Source organism: Chaetodon trifascialis, chromosome 6, assembly GCF_039877785.1.
Source record: "Chaetodon trifascialis isolate fChaTrf1 chromosome 6, fChaTrf1.hap1, whole genome shotgun sequence".
Classification (NCBI taxonomy): Eukaryota; Metazoa; Chordata; class Actinopteri; order Chaetodontiformes; family Chaetodontidae; genus Chaetodon; species Chaetodon trifascialis.
Genome location: NC_092061.1, coordinates 950,001 through 967,235, shown reverse-complemented (window position 1 = coordinate 967,235; position 17,235 = coordinate 950,001). Strand labels below are relative to the sequence as shown.

Sequence of the window (17,235 nt, the reverse complement as noted above, 5' to 3'; positions counted from 1 at the left end):
CTCATTAAAAGGTTTAATTTAAATATTAGTTTAAAGATGAGCAGTTTACCAGAGACACTTGAAGGCATCAGTCTTCTTTATTGGGATTTAATTCCGGCCAATCAGTGATCACTGTTAGAACGCTTCTCTTTCATTGGCTGAAGGCTCTAACCTTTAAATGTGCGTTAGAATCATCCGTCGTGACCTCCCGGCGGCTCCGGTGAAGGTCGAACTTTGAGCGGAACGGTTTCACCTTCCTCCTGATCAAATTCTAAGCTATGACGTGAACGAGGGGGCGCTCGCTTTGCTGCACTGTACAGCCAGTTTTTTCCAGCTGGACATATTTTGGTGACGTGACCAGACACGAAGAGCCAATGACTTCTGGTTTAACGAGTTGGACTTCAATATAAAAGTCCTTGAAGGGCCTGCTTTAAAGTTTCCACCGAACACGAAGAAAAAGGCGCCAAACACAAGCAAATGATTACGTCATTGACATGTTCATATTAATATGTTAATGGTAGAAGACACAATTAATATGACGATTAGAGTCTTCAAAGACGTGTTTGTGCGTAGAAAAGAAAAAAAGTATTTTAATCTACGTACATAAAATCAAACGTTAATCCCTTATTGTATGCTACTCCAACATGAATGAATGAAATGTAAAAGTGAAATAAAATGACTTAGATTTTAATTCAATGCAATTTAAGACTTAAGGTTGCGTGACAGTATATGTGACGTGAAGAAATATTGCACTGCTTTTTGTACTACACATACAATACTAACAGCGTATTAATAAACAGATAATTCAGTGAGGAATCATAACCTGCACTGTTTGTTTTTTGTTTTTTTTTTCAGTCCGATCTTTCAGCGGCTTTGTCGATTTATTTAAGTGGGCATTACTCTTATTTTGAAGTGCGTCACAGGAACCAGGGTGTATTTCCGGTAACTTGATTCTCGTTTAGATTCCAGTCGAGTTTACAAGGAGAGAAATATCTGGTCCACACGGTGAGGACAGACTTTACGGAGGCTTCCTTCAGCAGAGGAAACATCCAGACACGCCGTTTGTGTTTGAATCAGCACATTTCACAACTACAACAGCAGCGAGAGACATTTTGGATCCGTCAGTTAGCTCAGAGCTCAGAGAAAGCCCGCTGCTGTGACTGTGGATCATCAGCTGGGACGGGAATGGCTCGGCCGAGGAAGAAAACCACTCCCGGCCGCTTAGCATGAGGCTCTGCGGGGGGAAACGGCGGGAAGACAACGGTGAAAACTATAATAATAATAATAAGAAGAAGAACCAGAGGAGGACTGCGAGCCGTGAGAGAGCTGCCCGGTGACATTTATTTTCTCCAGCAGAAGAAGAAGAGGACGAGGATGGGAGGAAGAGTGGAGCTGCTGGAGGTCTGCTGCCTGCTGCTCCTGCTGAGCGGAACCTCACACTGCGGAGGTGAGTGAGGAGGAGAACACCGAGGAAGAGGAGAGGAGGAGAAACACAGGGTGAGGAGGAGGAGAAACACACAGGGAGAGGAGGAGGAGAAACACAGGGTGAGGAGGAGGAGAAACAGAGGGTGAGGAGAGGAGGAGAAACACAGGGTAAGGAGAGGAGGAGAACACTGAGGAAGAGGAGGAGGAGAAACACAGGGTGAGGAGAGGAGGAGAAACACACAGGGAGAGGAGGAGAACACTGAGGAGGAGGAGAAACACAGGGTGAGGAGAGGAGGAGAAACAGGGTGAGGAGGAGGAGAAACACACAGGGAGAGGAGGAGAACACTGAGGAGGAGGAGAGGAGGAGAAACACAGGGTGAGGAGAGGAGGAGAACACTGAGGAAGAGGAGAGGAGGAGAAACACAGGGTGAGGAGAGGAGGAGAACACTGAGGAAGAGGAGGAGGAGAAACACAGGGAGAGGAGGAGAACACTGAGGAAGAGGAGAGGAGGAGAAACACAGGGTGAGGAGAGGAGGAGAACCCTGAGGAAGAGGAGAGGAGGAGAAACACAGGGTGAGGAGAGGAGGAGAAACTCAGGGTGAGGAGAGGAGGAGAACACTGAGGAAGAGGAGGAGGAGAAACACAGGGAGAGGAGGAGAACACTGAGGAAGAGGAGAGGAGGAGAAACAGGGTGAGGAGGAGGAGAAACACACAGGGAGAGGAGGAGAACACTGAGGAAGAGGAGAGGAGGAGAAACACAGGGTGAGGAGAGGAGGAGAACACTGAGGAAGAGGAGAGGAGGAGAAACACAGGGTGAGGAGAGGAGGAGAAACTCAGGGTGAGGAGAGGAGGAGAACACTGAGGAAGAGGGGAAACACAGGGGGTGAGGAGGAGGAGAAATACAGAGGAGGAGAAACACAGAGGGGGTGGGGGGGTACAGTATAATAGTAGTACTACACTGCAGTGTACTGCACACTGAGGATGTGTAGTACTTTCCTAAACCTTAAAATGATGCAGTAACCTGTGTAGCATTTTGCTGTGGTGTGCAGTACTTGTACACGTTTGTACTGCAGTATCTGTATGGGTGTTTTCGTGTCTTTAATGATGATTTGATTTCCTCTCCTTCGCTCTTGGTCCTGTTCAGGCTCATGGGCTCTCTCCCAGCATGCACTGGGGCAGAGGTGGGGTACAGCCTGGATCAGGCGTCCACAGACTTTATAAACTTGGTATTTCGCCCGGGGCGGCGCCATGCGTCAGTGGCATTGAGTGACGAGTGATCTCATTGGCTCTCGTCACTGTGAGGGTGAACACAGAACTGTGACTGAAATGTTCTTCATCAACTTTATCTTAACTTATCTTAACTTAAAGATTAAACCTGCAGGAGTCGCCTGACAGTTGTAGTTTATGAAGACGCTGAGACGTCCTGCACAAATACCACGTCCAAAGAGTACCATGACTGTGACGCTGCTGTCAGTGGTGCTGGTGCAGGTGGAGTTTTACCTCGTGTACTTCACATGTTGTTAGTACTGAGTACTTCAAAGCTGAACAGTGAGACGCTGTGGAGACTCATGAAGACGTCTGAGACAAATGTTGATGTGAGAGTGACCAAAGCTGCAGACGCAGTGCAGAACGGTCCAATGTTCGCAAAGCAGGAAGTACTGAACGCAGTAAACGTTGCTGTACGTTTGGAGGACATGCAGTAACTGTCAGTGTGGTGTCAGGCAGCTTGTCCTCACTCAGAGACACTCTCCATCCCTGTCCTCGCGCTGACGTCTTCATGTTGAGACGCGTGGCGCTCTCGTCTGACGGCGTGTAGGTTCGAAGTCACTGCGGTGATTCAGTGTGTCTCCTGGTGGACTCACAGGAGACAAATCAGACACAGCAGAGGACATGTCCTGACATTTGCATCAAACACATTGGATCCTACATGTCCCAGAATGCATCTGGATAGAGGTTTTCACTGAAGCCTCCTGCCTGGTGACGCTGTCAGCAATGTCCTCGAATTCCCTTAAAATAAAGGTATCGTAAATAAGTTTTCGATGGTGTGTGTGCGTGCGTGTGTGTGTGTGTGCGCGCGTGCATGTGTGTGTGTGTGTGTGCGCGCGTGCATGTGTGTGTGTGTGTGTGTGTGTGTGTTTAGGCGTCACACTCAGGCAGGTTGAACGTTAAGCAGCTTAGCATCGTTGGCCACCAGCTCAGAGCCGAGTCCTGACAGGAAGTAAACCCTGTTTAACGCTCTAACGGTGTGTGTGTGTGTGTATGTGTGTGTGTGTGTGTGTGTGTGTGTGTGTGTGTGTGTGTGTGTGTGTGTGTGTGTGTGAGAGAGACAGGGAGCTGAGATACAAACACTCAAACGTCCAAAGCGTCTGAATGAATCTGAGTGATCACATTTACAGGAAGCAGCAGTTACTTTCACTCACACACACACACACACACACACACACACACACACACACACACACACACACACACAGTTGGAGCAGCACTCCCTGTTTCCCTGAATGATGACTCACTTGTTTTTTTTCTCCGTGCTGAACATGAACAAATCTGCAGCTCTGAGCGACTAAATCTGCTTCCACACATTCAAAACAGTCCAGAAATGTCCCGTCCTACAGTCTCTGAAGTTTGTCCACGTCTTATTGTCTCAGAGGGCCAGGAGCTTCTCTGATTGGACTACAAATAATAAATACACAAACTGGAGGAGGTGAGAGTGCAGGTGAGTCGTGTCTGCAGGTGTCCTCTCAGGCTGCAGCTGCTCAGACAGAGACAGAGCAGGCGGAGACCAAATGAGTTATTTACAAAAAAGGAATTAACACGAGGCGTACGGGACGGTGAGACAGACGAAGGTCAGGTCCAAAGAAAGCAGTGCAAACAAGCAAACAAATCCAAAAGAGCAGATTCCAAAAGTCCAAAAAGAGTGAGAGACAGCAGAGAGGGCATGACACAAAAGACACGAGGACACAGACTGAAGGAGGACACAGACTTCAAGGGACAGGGTCTGGAGGAGGGACTCTGGGGTAAGTGGCCTGGGAGGAGAAGGATGGACGTCTCCGAAGGTCTGCCAGGAGGCCGGCAGTGAAGGCAGAACGCCTGTGGAGGCCGAGCAGGACAAGAGGACGGGGGGCTGGTGACAGGCAGGCTGTCCGGGCAGGAGGTGCGGCGAGGGCGACAGGAAGCTGATAGGACACCACAGAGGACTGCAGACAGAGAACCAGGAGCAGGTCTCAGCTGGACCACCGCCTGGGGACCGCGGGACTGAACAGCTTGGACCCTGGTTCCTCCACAGCACCAGCGGTCACCTGCGAGTGTTTGCAGGATGAATCCGGATCAGAGTAGAAACTGGTTTCTGATGTGACACTGGAGTCCATCGTTCTGAGACAGACAGCAATGGACGAGGTGGAGCGGACAGTTGAAGTGATTTTCTTTCACCTTTTCACTGAGACTCTGAGTCTTCTCTGTCCATGTGTGGACGCCTCGTGTCTCCTGCTGAAGGTGCTGCTGTGAGCCTCAGGACGACCTGAAGTGACCTCGACGTGAAGTGAGAGCAGCATGGAGGAGGCGCAGGAAGGAGGAGCTTAAGGATGTGATTCAGTGGGTGGAGGCTGAAGTGATGAGTGGACAGACGGAGACAGTCCAGCGTGAGGACAGCTCGTGGGTTCGGCTTCATGCTGAAATTAAAGTTTGTCCAAACGTGATATCAGCCTCTGAGAGGAAACCTGCTGACGTCCATGACGTCCCCTCTGGTCTGATGACGTTGAATTGACGCCTGAAGTTTGTTGTCGTTGTTTTTTTAGAGCCAGACATGACCATATATGGACGAGAGGGAGGAGCAACACGAGCGTGTTATAAAGGGAACTGAAGGGACGGTCCTCTCAGAGCAGGACTCGTCCTGTTTTCCCTCAGGGAACGTGTGAGGGGACGTCTGAAGAGAGACGGACAGATTCAGACTGATGAGTTTTTTGGCTCCAAACGGTGAAAATGAGGCTCCAGGTGTTTGGAGGAGTTACCTGAGGCCCATTGTCAAATGTGATGTGATTCTTCTCAGAGAGGATTAAACATCTCAACAGCATCAATTTGACAGAAAACACTCAGTATGTAAGTCCAGCAGTCAATGTCCCACAGGACACGTCTGTCAATACATTTCCATACAGCAGCAGAGACACACAGACGCAGCAGACGAGGCTGTCCTGGAACCACAGACGTGGAGCTAACGTTAGCTCAGCTACGTTAGCCGAGCTAACGTTAGCTCAGCTACGTTAGCCGAGCTAACGTTAGCTCAGCTACGTTAGCCGAGCTAACGTTAGCTCAGCTACGTTAGCCGAGCTAACGTTAGCTCAGCTACGTTAGCTCAGGCTAACACAATCAAAGCTGCTGCTCCGGTTCTTCAAACGAGGCTGGACGTCACTTTCTCTGACTGTCCTCAAACACTCCATCACTGCAACACATGCTGCTAGCCACGTTAGCCACAGAACATGCTAACGGCAAACCGGAAACGTCCAGGTTCTACGTGTGAAGCCGTATCGATCGTCTTTGAGCTTCAGTTTGAAGGAAACGATCAGCACGCATGTAGACTGAGAGGTTCCCAGTTGTTGTTGTTGTTGTTGTTGTTGTTGTTGTTGTTGTTGTTGTTGTTGTTGTTGTTGGTCCTCTGGGCCTCCTCTTACAGTATTACAAATCCATATGGTGGCAGAACGTGTGACCAGTAACATCAATGAAACCAGTACAGCGACAGGCTAGCTCTGTTAGCAAGGTGTCCTTTTCACCTGAACTGCGACATCAATGAGGTCGTGCAGGTTAACAGAAGACAGACAGGTGACCATCAGACGAACTGACTGGACAAAACAAAGAGTTTTTAGTTCAACTGAAAGATGACAAAACATTTGAAGGCGACTAAAATGTTTAAGTTAAATTTATTTTAATGAACTGGAGACACAAAGTTCTGTGAGTGAGACAGACAGAGACAAAGACAGACAGACAGAGAGAGACAAAGAGACAGAGAGAGACAAAGAGACAGAGAGAGACAAAGAGACAGACAGAGAGAGAGAGACAAAGAGACAGAGAGAGACAAAGAGACAGACAGAGACAACGAGACAGACAGGCAGAGAGAGACAAAGAGAGAGAGAGAGAGACAAAGAGACAGACAGACAAAGAGACAGACAGACTGATGTTACTGAGAGCTGAATGGTCACATGTAGAGAAATCCTTCTGAATAAAGGGCCACACACACACACACACACACACACAGTCATATGTGGTGCATTGATTCCCTGAACTGAGACAAACAACAGCAGCTAATCCGGCAGTGAGGGGACACAAAGACTTTATGTAACAGAGATGATGATGATGATGATGAAGAGGAAGAGGAGCAGGAGGAAGGTCACTGAGGTCGTCTGTGTTATTACTCCTGAAGGTTCAGTGAAAACAAGTCTTTGTCCTCTGAGTGTGAGCGGTTCACGTCCTCGTCAGCGCACGCCCCCTCACTGCTCAGGTGTTAGCAGTTAGCCCGTAGCTCACCTGTTAGCCCTGAATGCTACAACCACAGACGTCCCACAGGTGCCTTCAGGGAAAGTCCGGCAACCGAGTTCCTGCTGAATCCAGATCGGGACAGAGACTGCTTTCATTTCACACTTTACAGTTTCAGTTAGCGGTGAAGAGGTTTTCAGTGTTTTAACCGGAGCAGAGTCTGAACCTGTGTGTGTGTGTGTGTGTGTGTGTGTGTGTGTGTGTGTGTGTGTGTGTGTGTGTGTGTGTCATACACTCAGAAACAGGAAGTGGAACCAGAACCACAACCTGGTTTCCACAGAAAGGCTTCAGTTAGTTTATTGGAGCATGAAGCATCAGTGTTGTTGCCACGGTTACGCCTGAGCGAGCCTCTGATTGGTGGAGAGGCATGTGACCTTATCTCACAGCAGAGGTGACACACTTCCTCACTTCCTTTCTCATGATCACAGTGGGCTGCTGGACACGAGTACTCAACCCGAATGAGTATTTTTACCACTTTCTACTTCTGCTGTACTGCATCTCAGAGGCAGATGTTGTACTTCTCACTTCATGTCCGTCTGACAGCTGTTTCCTCCTGCAGACTCTCCGCAGACAGAACACCTCTCCTCCTATCAGCTGACCGTCCCTCGACCAATAGGAGGCAGACCGAGGCGGGACGTGGACGGAAGACCCCCCAATCAGGTACTGAGGGTTCGAGTGTGTGTGTTTGCTTTGTGTTATTTGCTGTGTGACCTCTGACCTTCAGGAAACAGACTCAGCACAGGAGCTGCTGACCAATCGAGTGCACTTCCTGTCTGTGACCTCACTCCGCCCTCGCCGTGCTGTTGTCTCTCCTCACATCACTTCATGTACTTACACTTCAGCTTCACAACGGCAGCGTCCGTCTGTCTGTGAGGCGGGGACGCAGGCGCCGAGCGCGCAGCTCAAAGTGTCCCCAGTAGAACTGAGGCCGAGCAGGAAGTTTCCACCGTCACACACGAGGCCGTCGCACTGAGCAAATTCACAGGATAAGGTGGACCTGAAGGTCCTCTGCTGCACCGCTCAGCCTGAGCACAGTTCATGTCCCAGGACCACCTTAAAACACACACACACACACACATACACACACACACACACACACACACATACACATATACATACACATACACACATACATATACACACACACACACACACACACACACATACACACACACACACACACCCACACACACACACACACACATACACATACACATACACACATACATATACACACACACACACACAGCAGGAATGTGTTGTTGGTGGAGGATTTGATCTGCTGTGTGTGTGTGTGTGTGTGTGTGTGTGTGTGTGTGTGTGTGTGTTTGTTTCCTCTGCTGTCATCTTCTTTCCCGCCCTGCATGCTGGAACATGTTCAACACACACACACATATACACACACATACACACACACACACACACACACACACTGGTGAAATGTTAGCGTGCAGTGAGTGAAGGCGTGTGAAAGTATGATGTTAGGGCGTGCGTGCGTGCGTGCGTGCGTGCGTGCGTGCGTGCGTGTGTGCGTGTGTGCGTGCGTGCGTGCGTGTGTGCGTGCGTGTCAGCCTGCAGCCATGTTTCCTCTGCTGCTCTTTGTCTCGTGTTCTTCTTTGCTCTTCATGTTGTTTAAAAGTTTTTAAAGGACGGTCGACGTGTTGGGAAACCTCTCAGCTTCACTTTGATTCCACTCTCAGCCAGTTATCTTAGCTTGGATTAGCTTAGCTTAGCTTAGCTTAGCTTAGCATAAAGGTTGGAAACAGCTAGCCTGGGTCACCGTCCTCACTGCTCTCGGCCGGTTGCTCTTTTCTTCTCGCTGAACTCAACCAGAGACGACAGACAAACCATGTGGCCGTGAAGAATGACTCGTCAGTTATCAGGTGGATCTCTTTATTGATTACTCACTAAAATGTGTAAACGAGTCGAAGCAGACGAAGTGAAGCGTGGTTTGTGTTCACTGTTCATGAATGTTGGTGTCTGAGCCATAAATGACCTTTGACAAGGAGCAGCTGTTCACTGTGGCTTGACTCGTATGCTAATGGAGCATGGCGAGCTAATGGCGAGCTAACGGCTAACACGCACTGAGTCCACGCAGAGCTGCGAGCACGACGACAGATGCTCTGTGGTGTGTGTGTTTGTACCTGCAGATTGATGACTGGTGTGAGAGGGCGTGGCGTGGTGCGTTCAGGTGCTGGCTGCTTCTTGTCCTGGAGGTTTTCAGGTGTTTCCAGTCTAATGCTAAGCTAAGGTTAACAGCTCCGGGCTTTAATCAGCCTGAACGTGAAGCTGTCAGAGAAGAAGACCAGAGGAGAGTTTGTCACGTCCAACTTTTCCTCTTTAAGGACGAGCTGAAAACAGCTCATGAGTGATTGATTAGTAGTCCAAAGACAAATCGTCTCAGCGTCTTATGACGCTTTAATGACTGTTTACACACGAGCCAATCATTGACAGGCTGCTAATCAATGACAGGTCATAAGCAGCTCGGTCAGCGTCTCTGTGGATGACTTGTCCAGCCCGAGACGGTCCGTCCTGACCGGCGGTGGTGATGATCAACACCACGGTATTCCATCACTGTCCTCGGGCGGAGACGCTGCCGTGTTGACCGTCCACACAGACACGACTCACTGTCTGTCTGCTTGTTGGCATCAGTAAGTCCACCACCCACTGATCTGCCTGCAGGACGCGGCGCCGAGGACGAGGACAAGCTGCTGCTCAGAGCTGACGAGAAGATGAATAATGTCCGTCTCTGAGACACTGGACTCCTTTTCAGATGGACGAGAACGCTAAAGGGAGCAGTGATCAATTAAAACAGCTTAAAGCGTCACATGATCATAAAACATGGATGAGCTCATCACACACACACACACATACACACACACACACACAGCTGGTCACTTCAGCTTCTCTGTGTCTGTCTTTATCATCTGTCCACCTGTGGCCTCAGTTTGAATGGAGACAGACAGAGACGCAGACAGAGACAGTGACTGACTGTGTCTCTGTATGAAACCACAGACTCAACAAAATAGGAAACAGGTTCAAACTCTGCTTTGACATTGTCTGAGTGTTCAGGACGTTCCTCATGGGAAGGTGTCCTCTGTGGGACATACTGTGTACTTATGAAGTATTTTTACTTCCATTACATATTGTTAAGTACCACATACTTGTAGTACAGAGACAGGAGACAGCACGCCGTCTGCTGATGTAATCAGGACACATCGGCTGCTTCTCAAACAGACAATGAAGACAGAGCCAGTTTGCTCTGTGAGTCCAGGTGTGTCTGTCCTCTGCAGGTAAAGGAGGCAGGGAGTCAGAGAGCAGAGGAGACTTTACAGGTGGTGAAGAGAAGTCAACATTCAGACTGAGACGGAGACGAAGCGAGTAGAGACAGAATGGTCTGCAGCCCGCTGGACACTGAGCGTCAGTCACATCAGATCTGTGGACTCTGGACGAGCTCCACTCAAGCCGTCCACAGTGTCTGTCTGCTGTCTTCACTCAGAGGAGAGACAGAGAGCTGAACGCTAACGTTAGCATGCTAACATGCCGAAGCTTCAGTGTGTAAACAGACTTTGGATGGAGCTGCTTCCTGTCCTCATGCTAAGCTAAGCTAAGCTAAGCTAAGCTCACCTGGTCCTGGACGTCGTTACCTGATGAAAAATGGTCTGCTGTCATTGAGGAGAATTAACATCATTGTGAGGTCAAAACATGTTCAGTCTCTGAGCGGGGGACCTCCGCCACCTGGCAGAGCAGGTGTGTGCGGTGCTCTGCTGACCTTTGACCCCCGCTGGGTTGGAGGACAGAGGAGCTGCTGCTGGCAGCTGGGTGATGTAGTCTACCGCTGACTTCCTGTCCTGAATCACCTCCAACACACACACACCACCTGTCTGCGTGTGTGTTCACCCCTGCAGTAATCACATACCTGCTGGTAGCTGAAGCTGTAACACACACACACACACACACACACACACACACACACAAACACACACTCTGAGGCAAATGTCTGCCAGGTGAGTCAGACTCAGGTGACCTTGAAGTTGAGAGTTTTTGTGTTTTATTTTTAGAGTTTTTGGACTTTTGCTTCTCTCCTCCACCTGCAGAACAAACCTCCATCTTACCTGGATCAGAACCATGATGTCACACCTGTCACACACCTGATCAGCCAGCTGCTGTCAGTCATCTGATCATGACATCATATCACACGCTGCCTCTCAGAAACACTTTGGATTTTGACGATCTATTCCTCTGTGTGTGTGTGTGTGTGTGTGTGTGTGTGTGTGTGTGTGTGTGTGTGTGTGTGTGTGTGTTCATCTCAACACAGTGTGTTACAGACTGTTTGCTGCAGCTTCATTGATTTGATAGAAGTGACTGACAAGAACTCTGTCTCTGTCTCTTTGTCTCTGTCTGTCTGTCTCTGTCTCTGTCTCTTTGTCTCTGTCTCTGTCTCTTTGTCTCTGTCTCTTTGTCTCTGTCTCTGTCTCTTTGTCTCCTCTGTCTCCAGGTCTCTTACGTCATCACTGTGGATGGGATCGATCGTGTTGTTCACCTGCAGAGAAATGAGTAAGTTGTGATGATGTCACGATAAGTTGATGAAAAACTGATCAAAACACTTCAAGAGAAAAACAAAGTTTGTAAAATGGATCGAAAACAGAAAAGCAGCTAAGAAGACGTCCAGAGGACGCGTTGTCTGTACTTAATGTCACTGACTCACTTCATGCGGCTTCAATCTACATGAGCAGGACAATCTGGACGTCTTTATCAAGTCTGATGACATCATAACAGACGCTGCTGATTGGCCAATCAGATCCTGTGATTAATGATGTAAACAGCAGAAAAGTCAGCTGATAATCTTCAGTCTTAACGTCTCACCCACGTCAGACAGAAGGTTTGACCTGACCTGTGAGGACAGAAGACGTCAAACCTCTCTGACGTCTGTCTGTCTGACAGTCTGTCCATCAGCATGACTGATGCCCCCCCACCCCACCCCCACGCTGCTGCTGTTGCTTACATGTTATTGTTGTTGTTTTCAGCCTGCTGCTTCCTGCAGACTTCACTGTGTTCTCCTACAGTCAGAATGGATCACTGATCACATCCAGACCACCTGTGCAGGTAACGAACACACACACACACGCACGCACACACACACAAATCTGATCCCTGCTTATTCTCCAGGGAGCCAATCATTTAGCAGATCTGAGCAGCCAGGAAGTGACAGGGCCTTTGATGTGACCAATCAGAGCCTCAGATAATAAACTAGAGCAGGAAGGAAGCCAGGATCAGGAGAGAAGGATGAGTCAGTGACACCATTCCACATGGAGTGGACAGAAGAAGAAGAAGAAGAAGAAGAAGAAGAAGAAGAAGAAGAAGAGCTTTTTGTGAAACCAGAACGTTCCAGAACGTGTGAGGCTGAAGCTGCTGGTCTGAGATCAGTGCTGCTCAGTGATGGGACTTCCCTCTGAGTGTGTGTGTGTGTGTGTGTGTGTGTGTGTGTGTGTGTGTGTGTGTGTGTGTGTGTGTGTGTGTGTGTGTGTGTGTGTGTGTGCTCACTGAGTGCACTGATACTTCCTGTCTGCAGACCTCGTGCACTCTTCCCTCTCTGTGGGTTTGCAGTGTTTGATGGCTGATGGTCATTGATCGTGATGATGATGATGATGAAGATGAGGATGATGATGGTCATTAATGATTGACAGCTTCTGAACTCTGTGAACTCCTGAGTCTCAAATTCCAACAAACTTTATTGTCATGTCGTGTAAATATGTATCCAGTGCTCGTCACGGTCAAGCTAGCAGCTCTGTGAGCAGCGCTACGAGCTAAATGCTAACATGCTGTAATATTTACCATGCACACGTCTGTGTTTAGCATGTTAGCACGCTAATGTTTGCTGATGATCAGTAAACAAAGTCCAGCTGAGGCTGATGGGAGTGTCTGTAGTTCCACAGCAAACAGCACAGGTCACATGAAAGGCTGCAGCCTGTCAATCAACACTGACACCTGTGTGTACACCTGTGTGTACACCTGTGTGTACACCTGTGACACGCCACGACAAACTGAGTGGAACCAGAACCACTGACAGTTTCTCAGATGTTAAGGTCTGGCTCTTGTCAATAGTGAAGCAGATTATCAATAGTTCTGTTATTTATTCAGTGTGACAGCCAACCGACAGCCACGATGGCCCCGAGCGGGCGGAGACGTGTCGGAGAAACGCTGCTGCGTTTGGGCTCCTGATGATTGTGTTCTGTTGTTTAATGTTTGAATCCTCCAAAACACACACACACACACACACACACACACACACACACACACACACACACACACACAGGAAAGGTTTTATAAGCTCCTCTGGGAGTGATACAGGAAGTGTGTGTACTTCCTGTCAGCTGATCACTCACTGCAGGCGGTCCTCAGGAGTGTTGTATTTCATACCCACGCTGTGTTGTACTACTATGTTAGATTTGTATAAATACACACACTGAGTATTACAGTAGGTGGTGTCAGAGTACTCTTACATGTACTCTGCAGTTACTGATCACTCCAGGCAGTACTGCAGTATTAGTTGAAGTACAACACTCATCATGGGTACTGTGTGTACATGTACTGCTTGTACCGTGGTAATACTGTAGCTGACTGCAGTAATTTTCTCTGTTCGTGTACTTTGTACTCTGTAACAGTACGTTGTGTTTATGTTTAAGTACAAGTACCTCAGAGCTGTACCTGAGTACAGTACTTGAGTAAATGTACTTAGTTACTTTCCATCTCAGGTTACTGGCTTGTCTCCTCTGAGCAGAGTGTGAGACTTTAATGAAGACATCTATTGATGAAGTGAAGACAGACAGTCGAGCAGAATGAAGGAAAAATACTGGATGAGGCTGGAAAAGTGAAGTTCTGTGGTAGTATTGCTACTTCTCTGTGTGTAGTATCATGTGTTTTAGGAAGTATTCAGACTGGAGTTAAAGCGTCAGACACACAGTTTCTCTTCCTCCTTTTGTTTCCCTCAGTGTTCTGATGATGATGATGATGATGATGAAGTCTCAGTGAACAGTCTGTCTTACAGTTGATCGGACGGGACACGCTGCCCCCTGCTGGTGTCTCTGGACACTGCAGCCTGTGTGTGACCTCATGTCTCTGTGCTGTCGTAGAATCACTGCCACTATCAGGGCTCCGTTCAGGACGTGAAGGGTTCCTCTGCGGCTATGAGCGTCTGCAACGGCCTCAGGTGACACACACGCACGCACGCACGCACACACACACACACACACACACACACGCACGCACACACACACACACACACACACACGATGCACACATGCATGCACACAGATACACACACACACACACACACACGATGCACACATGCATGCACACAGATACACACACACACACACACACAGACTCTCATACACACACACACACACAGACTCTCATACACACACGCACACACACAGACTCACTCACACCCTCTGCAGGCTCCATTAGGAATAACAGACTGAGAGGAACCTTCAGCAGCAGAGAGCTCAGTGAGGCTGGAAGGACGGGACGTCCCTGTGCAGGACAACCTGTCCACCAACCGCTGTGATTACTCACTCTGACTGAAAAATAAATAACCTTTGTCTCTGCGTCCTCAGAGGAGTGCTGCACCTGGCTGACCACAGCTACGGCATCGAGCCGTTAGACCACGCCCCCGAGCAGCACCTGGTGTACCGCCTGCAGGATGTGACATCACAGCCCCGGGGGTGCGGAACACCGCACGGTGATGAGCATGACCACGGCAACGCCACGGAGCACGCTCAGTACAAAGGAGAGGAAATCCACCACAGAGCGCACAGCAGGGTGTGTCCACACACACACACACACACACACACACACACACACACACACACACACACACACACACACACACACACACGTGTTCTTCCAGGATTAATATTTTCTATTACATTCTTAAGTTAAATCCATATGTTTTGATTTTCTGTCGTTTCGGTGTGTTTCAGGTGAAGCGAGCTGTTCTCCATCACACTCACTACGTGGAGCTGCTGCTGGTGGTGGACAACGACAGGGTAACACACACACACACACACACACACACACACACACACACACACACACACACACACCTCTGTACTCCCTCTGAGGGCTTTCCCGCTCTTTGTTCTCTGAGCGTCACTCATGAGCAAAATGTTGGAATGTTCCTTTAGACTGAAGGTTCTAAAGGTTCTACTGAGTGTGTGTGTGTGTGTGTGTGTGTGTGTGTGTGTGTGTGTGTGTGTGTGTGTGTGTGTGTTCAGTATAACTACATGAACAGGAACGAGACAGCTGTGAGGGATGAGATGGTTCACCTGGCCAACTTCATAGACAGCGTGAGTACACACACACACACACACACACACACACACACACACACGCGCACACACACATTGACACGCACACACATGTCACAGCAGGACTTTGGTTGAGGTCAAACTTGGACTGAAACTAATGATTCTGTTCATTCTGGATCAATCTGCCGATCATTTTCGATCATCAGTCGATCGATCGTTTGCTTTGGAAACATTGTGAAAGTGTGTGTGTGTGTGTGTGTGTGTTCAGATCTACATCCAGCTGAACGTTCGGGTGGTCCTGGTCGGACTGGAGATCTGGACTCAGCAGAACCTGATCAGCACTGATGGAGGAGCCGGAGAAGTGCTGAGTCGCTTCACTCAGTGGAGAGAGAAAGAGCTGGTTAACCGCCGCCGGCATGACTCAGCACAACTCATCCTGTCAGTACACACACACACACACACACACACAGATACATAAACATGGTATTGATGAAGATGATGATAATGATGAAGATGATGATGATGTTGCAGGAAGAAGAGTTTTGGAGGAACAGCAGGGATGGCCTTCGTCTCCACTGTCTGTTCCAGAAGCCACGGGGGCGGGATCAATGCGGTACGCTGCTTCCTGTTCTCTTCTCATTGGCCTGTTGCCTCCATGTGACTCTGATACTTGAACCAAACAGGAAACAGTGGAGTGACTTTTCAGTGCAGAGACTCAAACACAGTATTAAATCCTGTTAGCTGCAGCCTCTGTTAGCTGCAGCCTCTGTTAGCTTCAGCCTCTGTTAGCTGCAGCCTCTGTTAGCTGCAGCCTCTGTTAGCTTCAGTTTGTCAGCTGAGTTAGCGATTAGCTCGTCCTGTTAGCTGTGTAGCTGTGGATGTGCAGACAGCTGTCAGTGGATCACATGACAGTGAAGAAGATGCCTGTGTGTGTGTGTGTGTGTGTGTGTGTGTGTGTGTGTGTGTGTGTGTGTGTGTGTGTGCGTGCGTGCGTGCGTGCGTGCGTGCGTGCGTGCGTGCGTGCGTGCGTGTGTGAGACACTGCTGTCATGTCTGAATAACGTTCATTGACACTCCGTCTCAGTGACACACTCGTTTGTCCGTCTCTCTCTCAGTTCACCAATAACAACGTTCCCTCGTTCGCCTCCATTGTGGCTCATGAACTCGGTCACAACCTCGGGATGAACCATGATGATGGACGCTCCTGCACCTGCCCCGCCCCCGCCTGCATCATGAACTCTGGAGCCACGTGAGCCGTGCACACACACACACACACACACACACACACACACAAACACAAACTACATATATATATATATATCTAAATATATGAAAGAAGTTGCTCTTTAATGAACTGAACTGACCTAACAAACCTCTTCCTCCTCCTCCGCTCCACTCTTCTCTCTCCTCGTCCTCATCCTCATCCTCATCCTCCTCTCCTCTCCTCTCCTCTCCTCTTCCTCCTCCTCCTCCCTGCAGAGGATCCAGAAACTTCAGCAGCTGTAGTGCAGATGACTTTGAGAAGATGATCTTGTTGACCGGGGGGACATGTCTCCTGAACGTCCCTCGGCCTGACGAGGCCTACAGCGCCCCCTACTGTGGAAACAGACTGGTGGATGTTGGGGAGGAGTGTGACTGTGGATCAGAGAAGGTCAGATTTCAGTCTTTGAATGCACCTTCATCATCACGGTTGCAGCTCTGACTGCTGACCGAGACCAGCAGCAAACATCAACGCTTCACTTCCTTCCTGTCGTTGTCATGTTTAAAACTCCACCAAACAGTGAAGAAAAGTCGCACAAGCTCATTGAAGCACATTAAAACCCAGGGGGTGTGTGTGTGTGTGTGTGTGTGTGTGTGTGTGTGTGTGTGTGTGTGTGTGTGTGTGTGTGTGTGTGTGTGTGTGTGTGTGTGTGTGTGTGTGTGTGTGTGTGTGTTTCAGGAGTGTGAGGACGACCCCTGCTGTGAGTATCAGACCTGTAGGCTGAAGTCTGGAGCTC

At 49.1% G+C, this 17,235-nt stretch overlaps 1 protein-coding gene across 1 annotated transcript in view; it reads left to right on the top strand.

The window, feature by feature from the left end:
* The first annotated feature begins 928 nt into the window (after positions 1 to 928).
* The window catches only part of adam9a (ADAM metallopeptidase domain 9a), a 26,257-nt gene continuing 9,950 nt past the window's right edge, over positions 929 to 17,235 (top strand). Inside the window, exons 1-13 of the mRNA XM_070965325.1 lie at positions 929 to 1,426; positions 7,487 to 7,587; positions 11,426 to 11,484; positions 11,955 to 12,033; positions 14,061 to 14,137; positions 14,547 to 14,751; positions 14,913 to 14,978; positions 15,207 to 15,278; positions 15,508 to 15,677; positions 15,771 to 15,852; positions 16,354 to 16,487; positions 16,718 to 16,889; positions 17,178 to 17,235. The exon at positions 17,178 to 17,235 is cut by the window's right edge and continues 35 nt beyond it. Coding sequence (XP_070821426.1) covers positions 1,354 to 1,426; positions 7,487 to 7,587; positions 11,426 to 11,484; positions 11,955 to 12,033; positions 14,061 to 14,137; positions 14,547 to 14,751; positions 14,913 to 14,978; positions 15,207 to 15,278; positions 15,508 to 15,677; positions 15,771 to 15,852; positions 16,354 to 16,487; positions 16,718 to 16,889; positions 17,178 to 17,235 — 1,348 coding nt within the window. The 5' untranslated portion in view covers positions 929 to 1,353. The remainder of the gene's footprint in view (positions 1,427 to 7,486; positions 7,588 to 11,425; positions 11,485 to 11,954; positions 12,034 to 14,060; positions 14,138 to 14,546; positions 14,752 to 14,912; positions 14,979 to 15,206; positions 15,279 to 15,507; positions 15,678 to 15,770; positions 15,853 to 16,353; positions 16,488 to 16,717; positions 16,890 to 17,177) is intronic.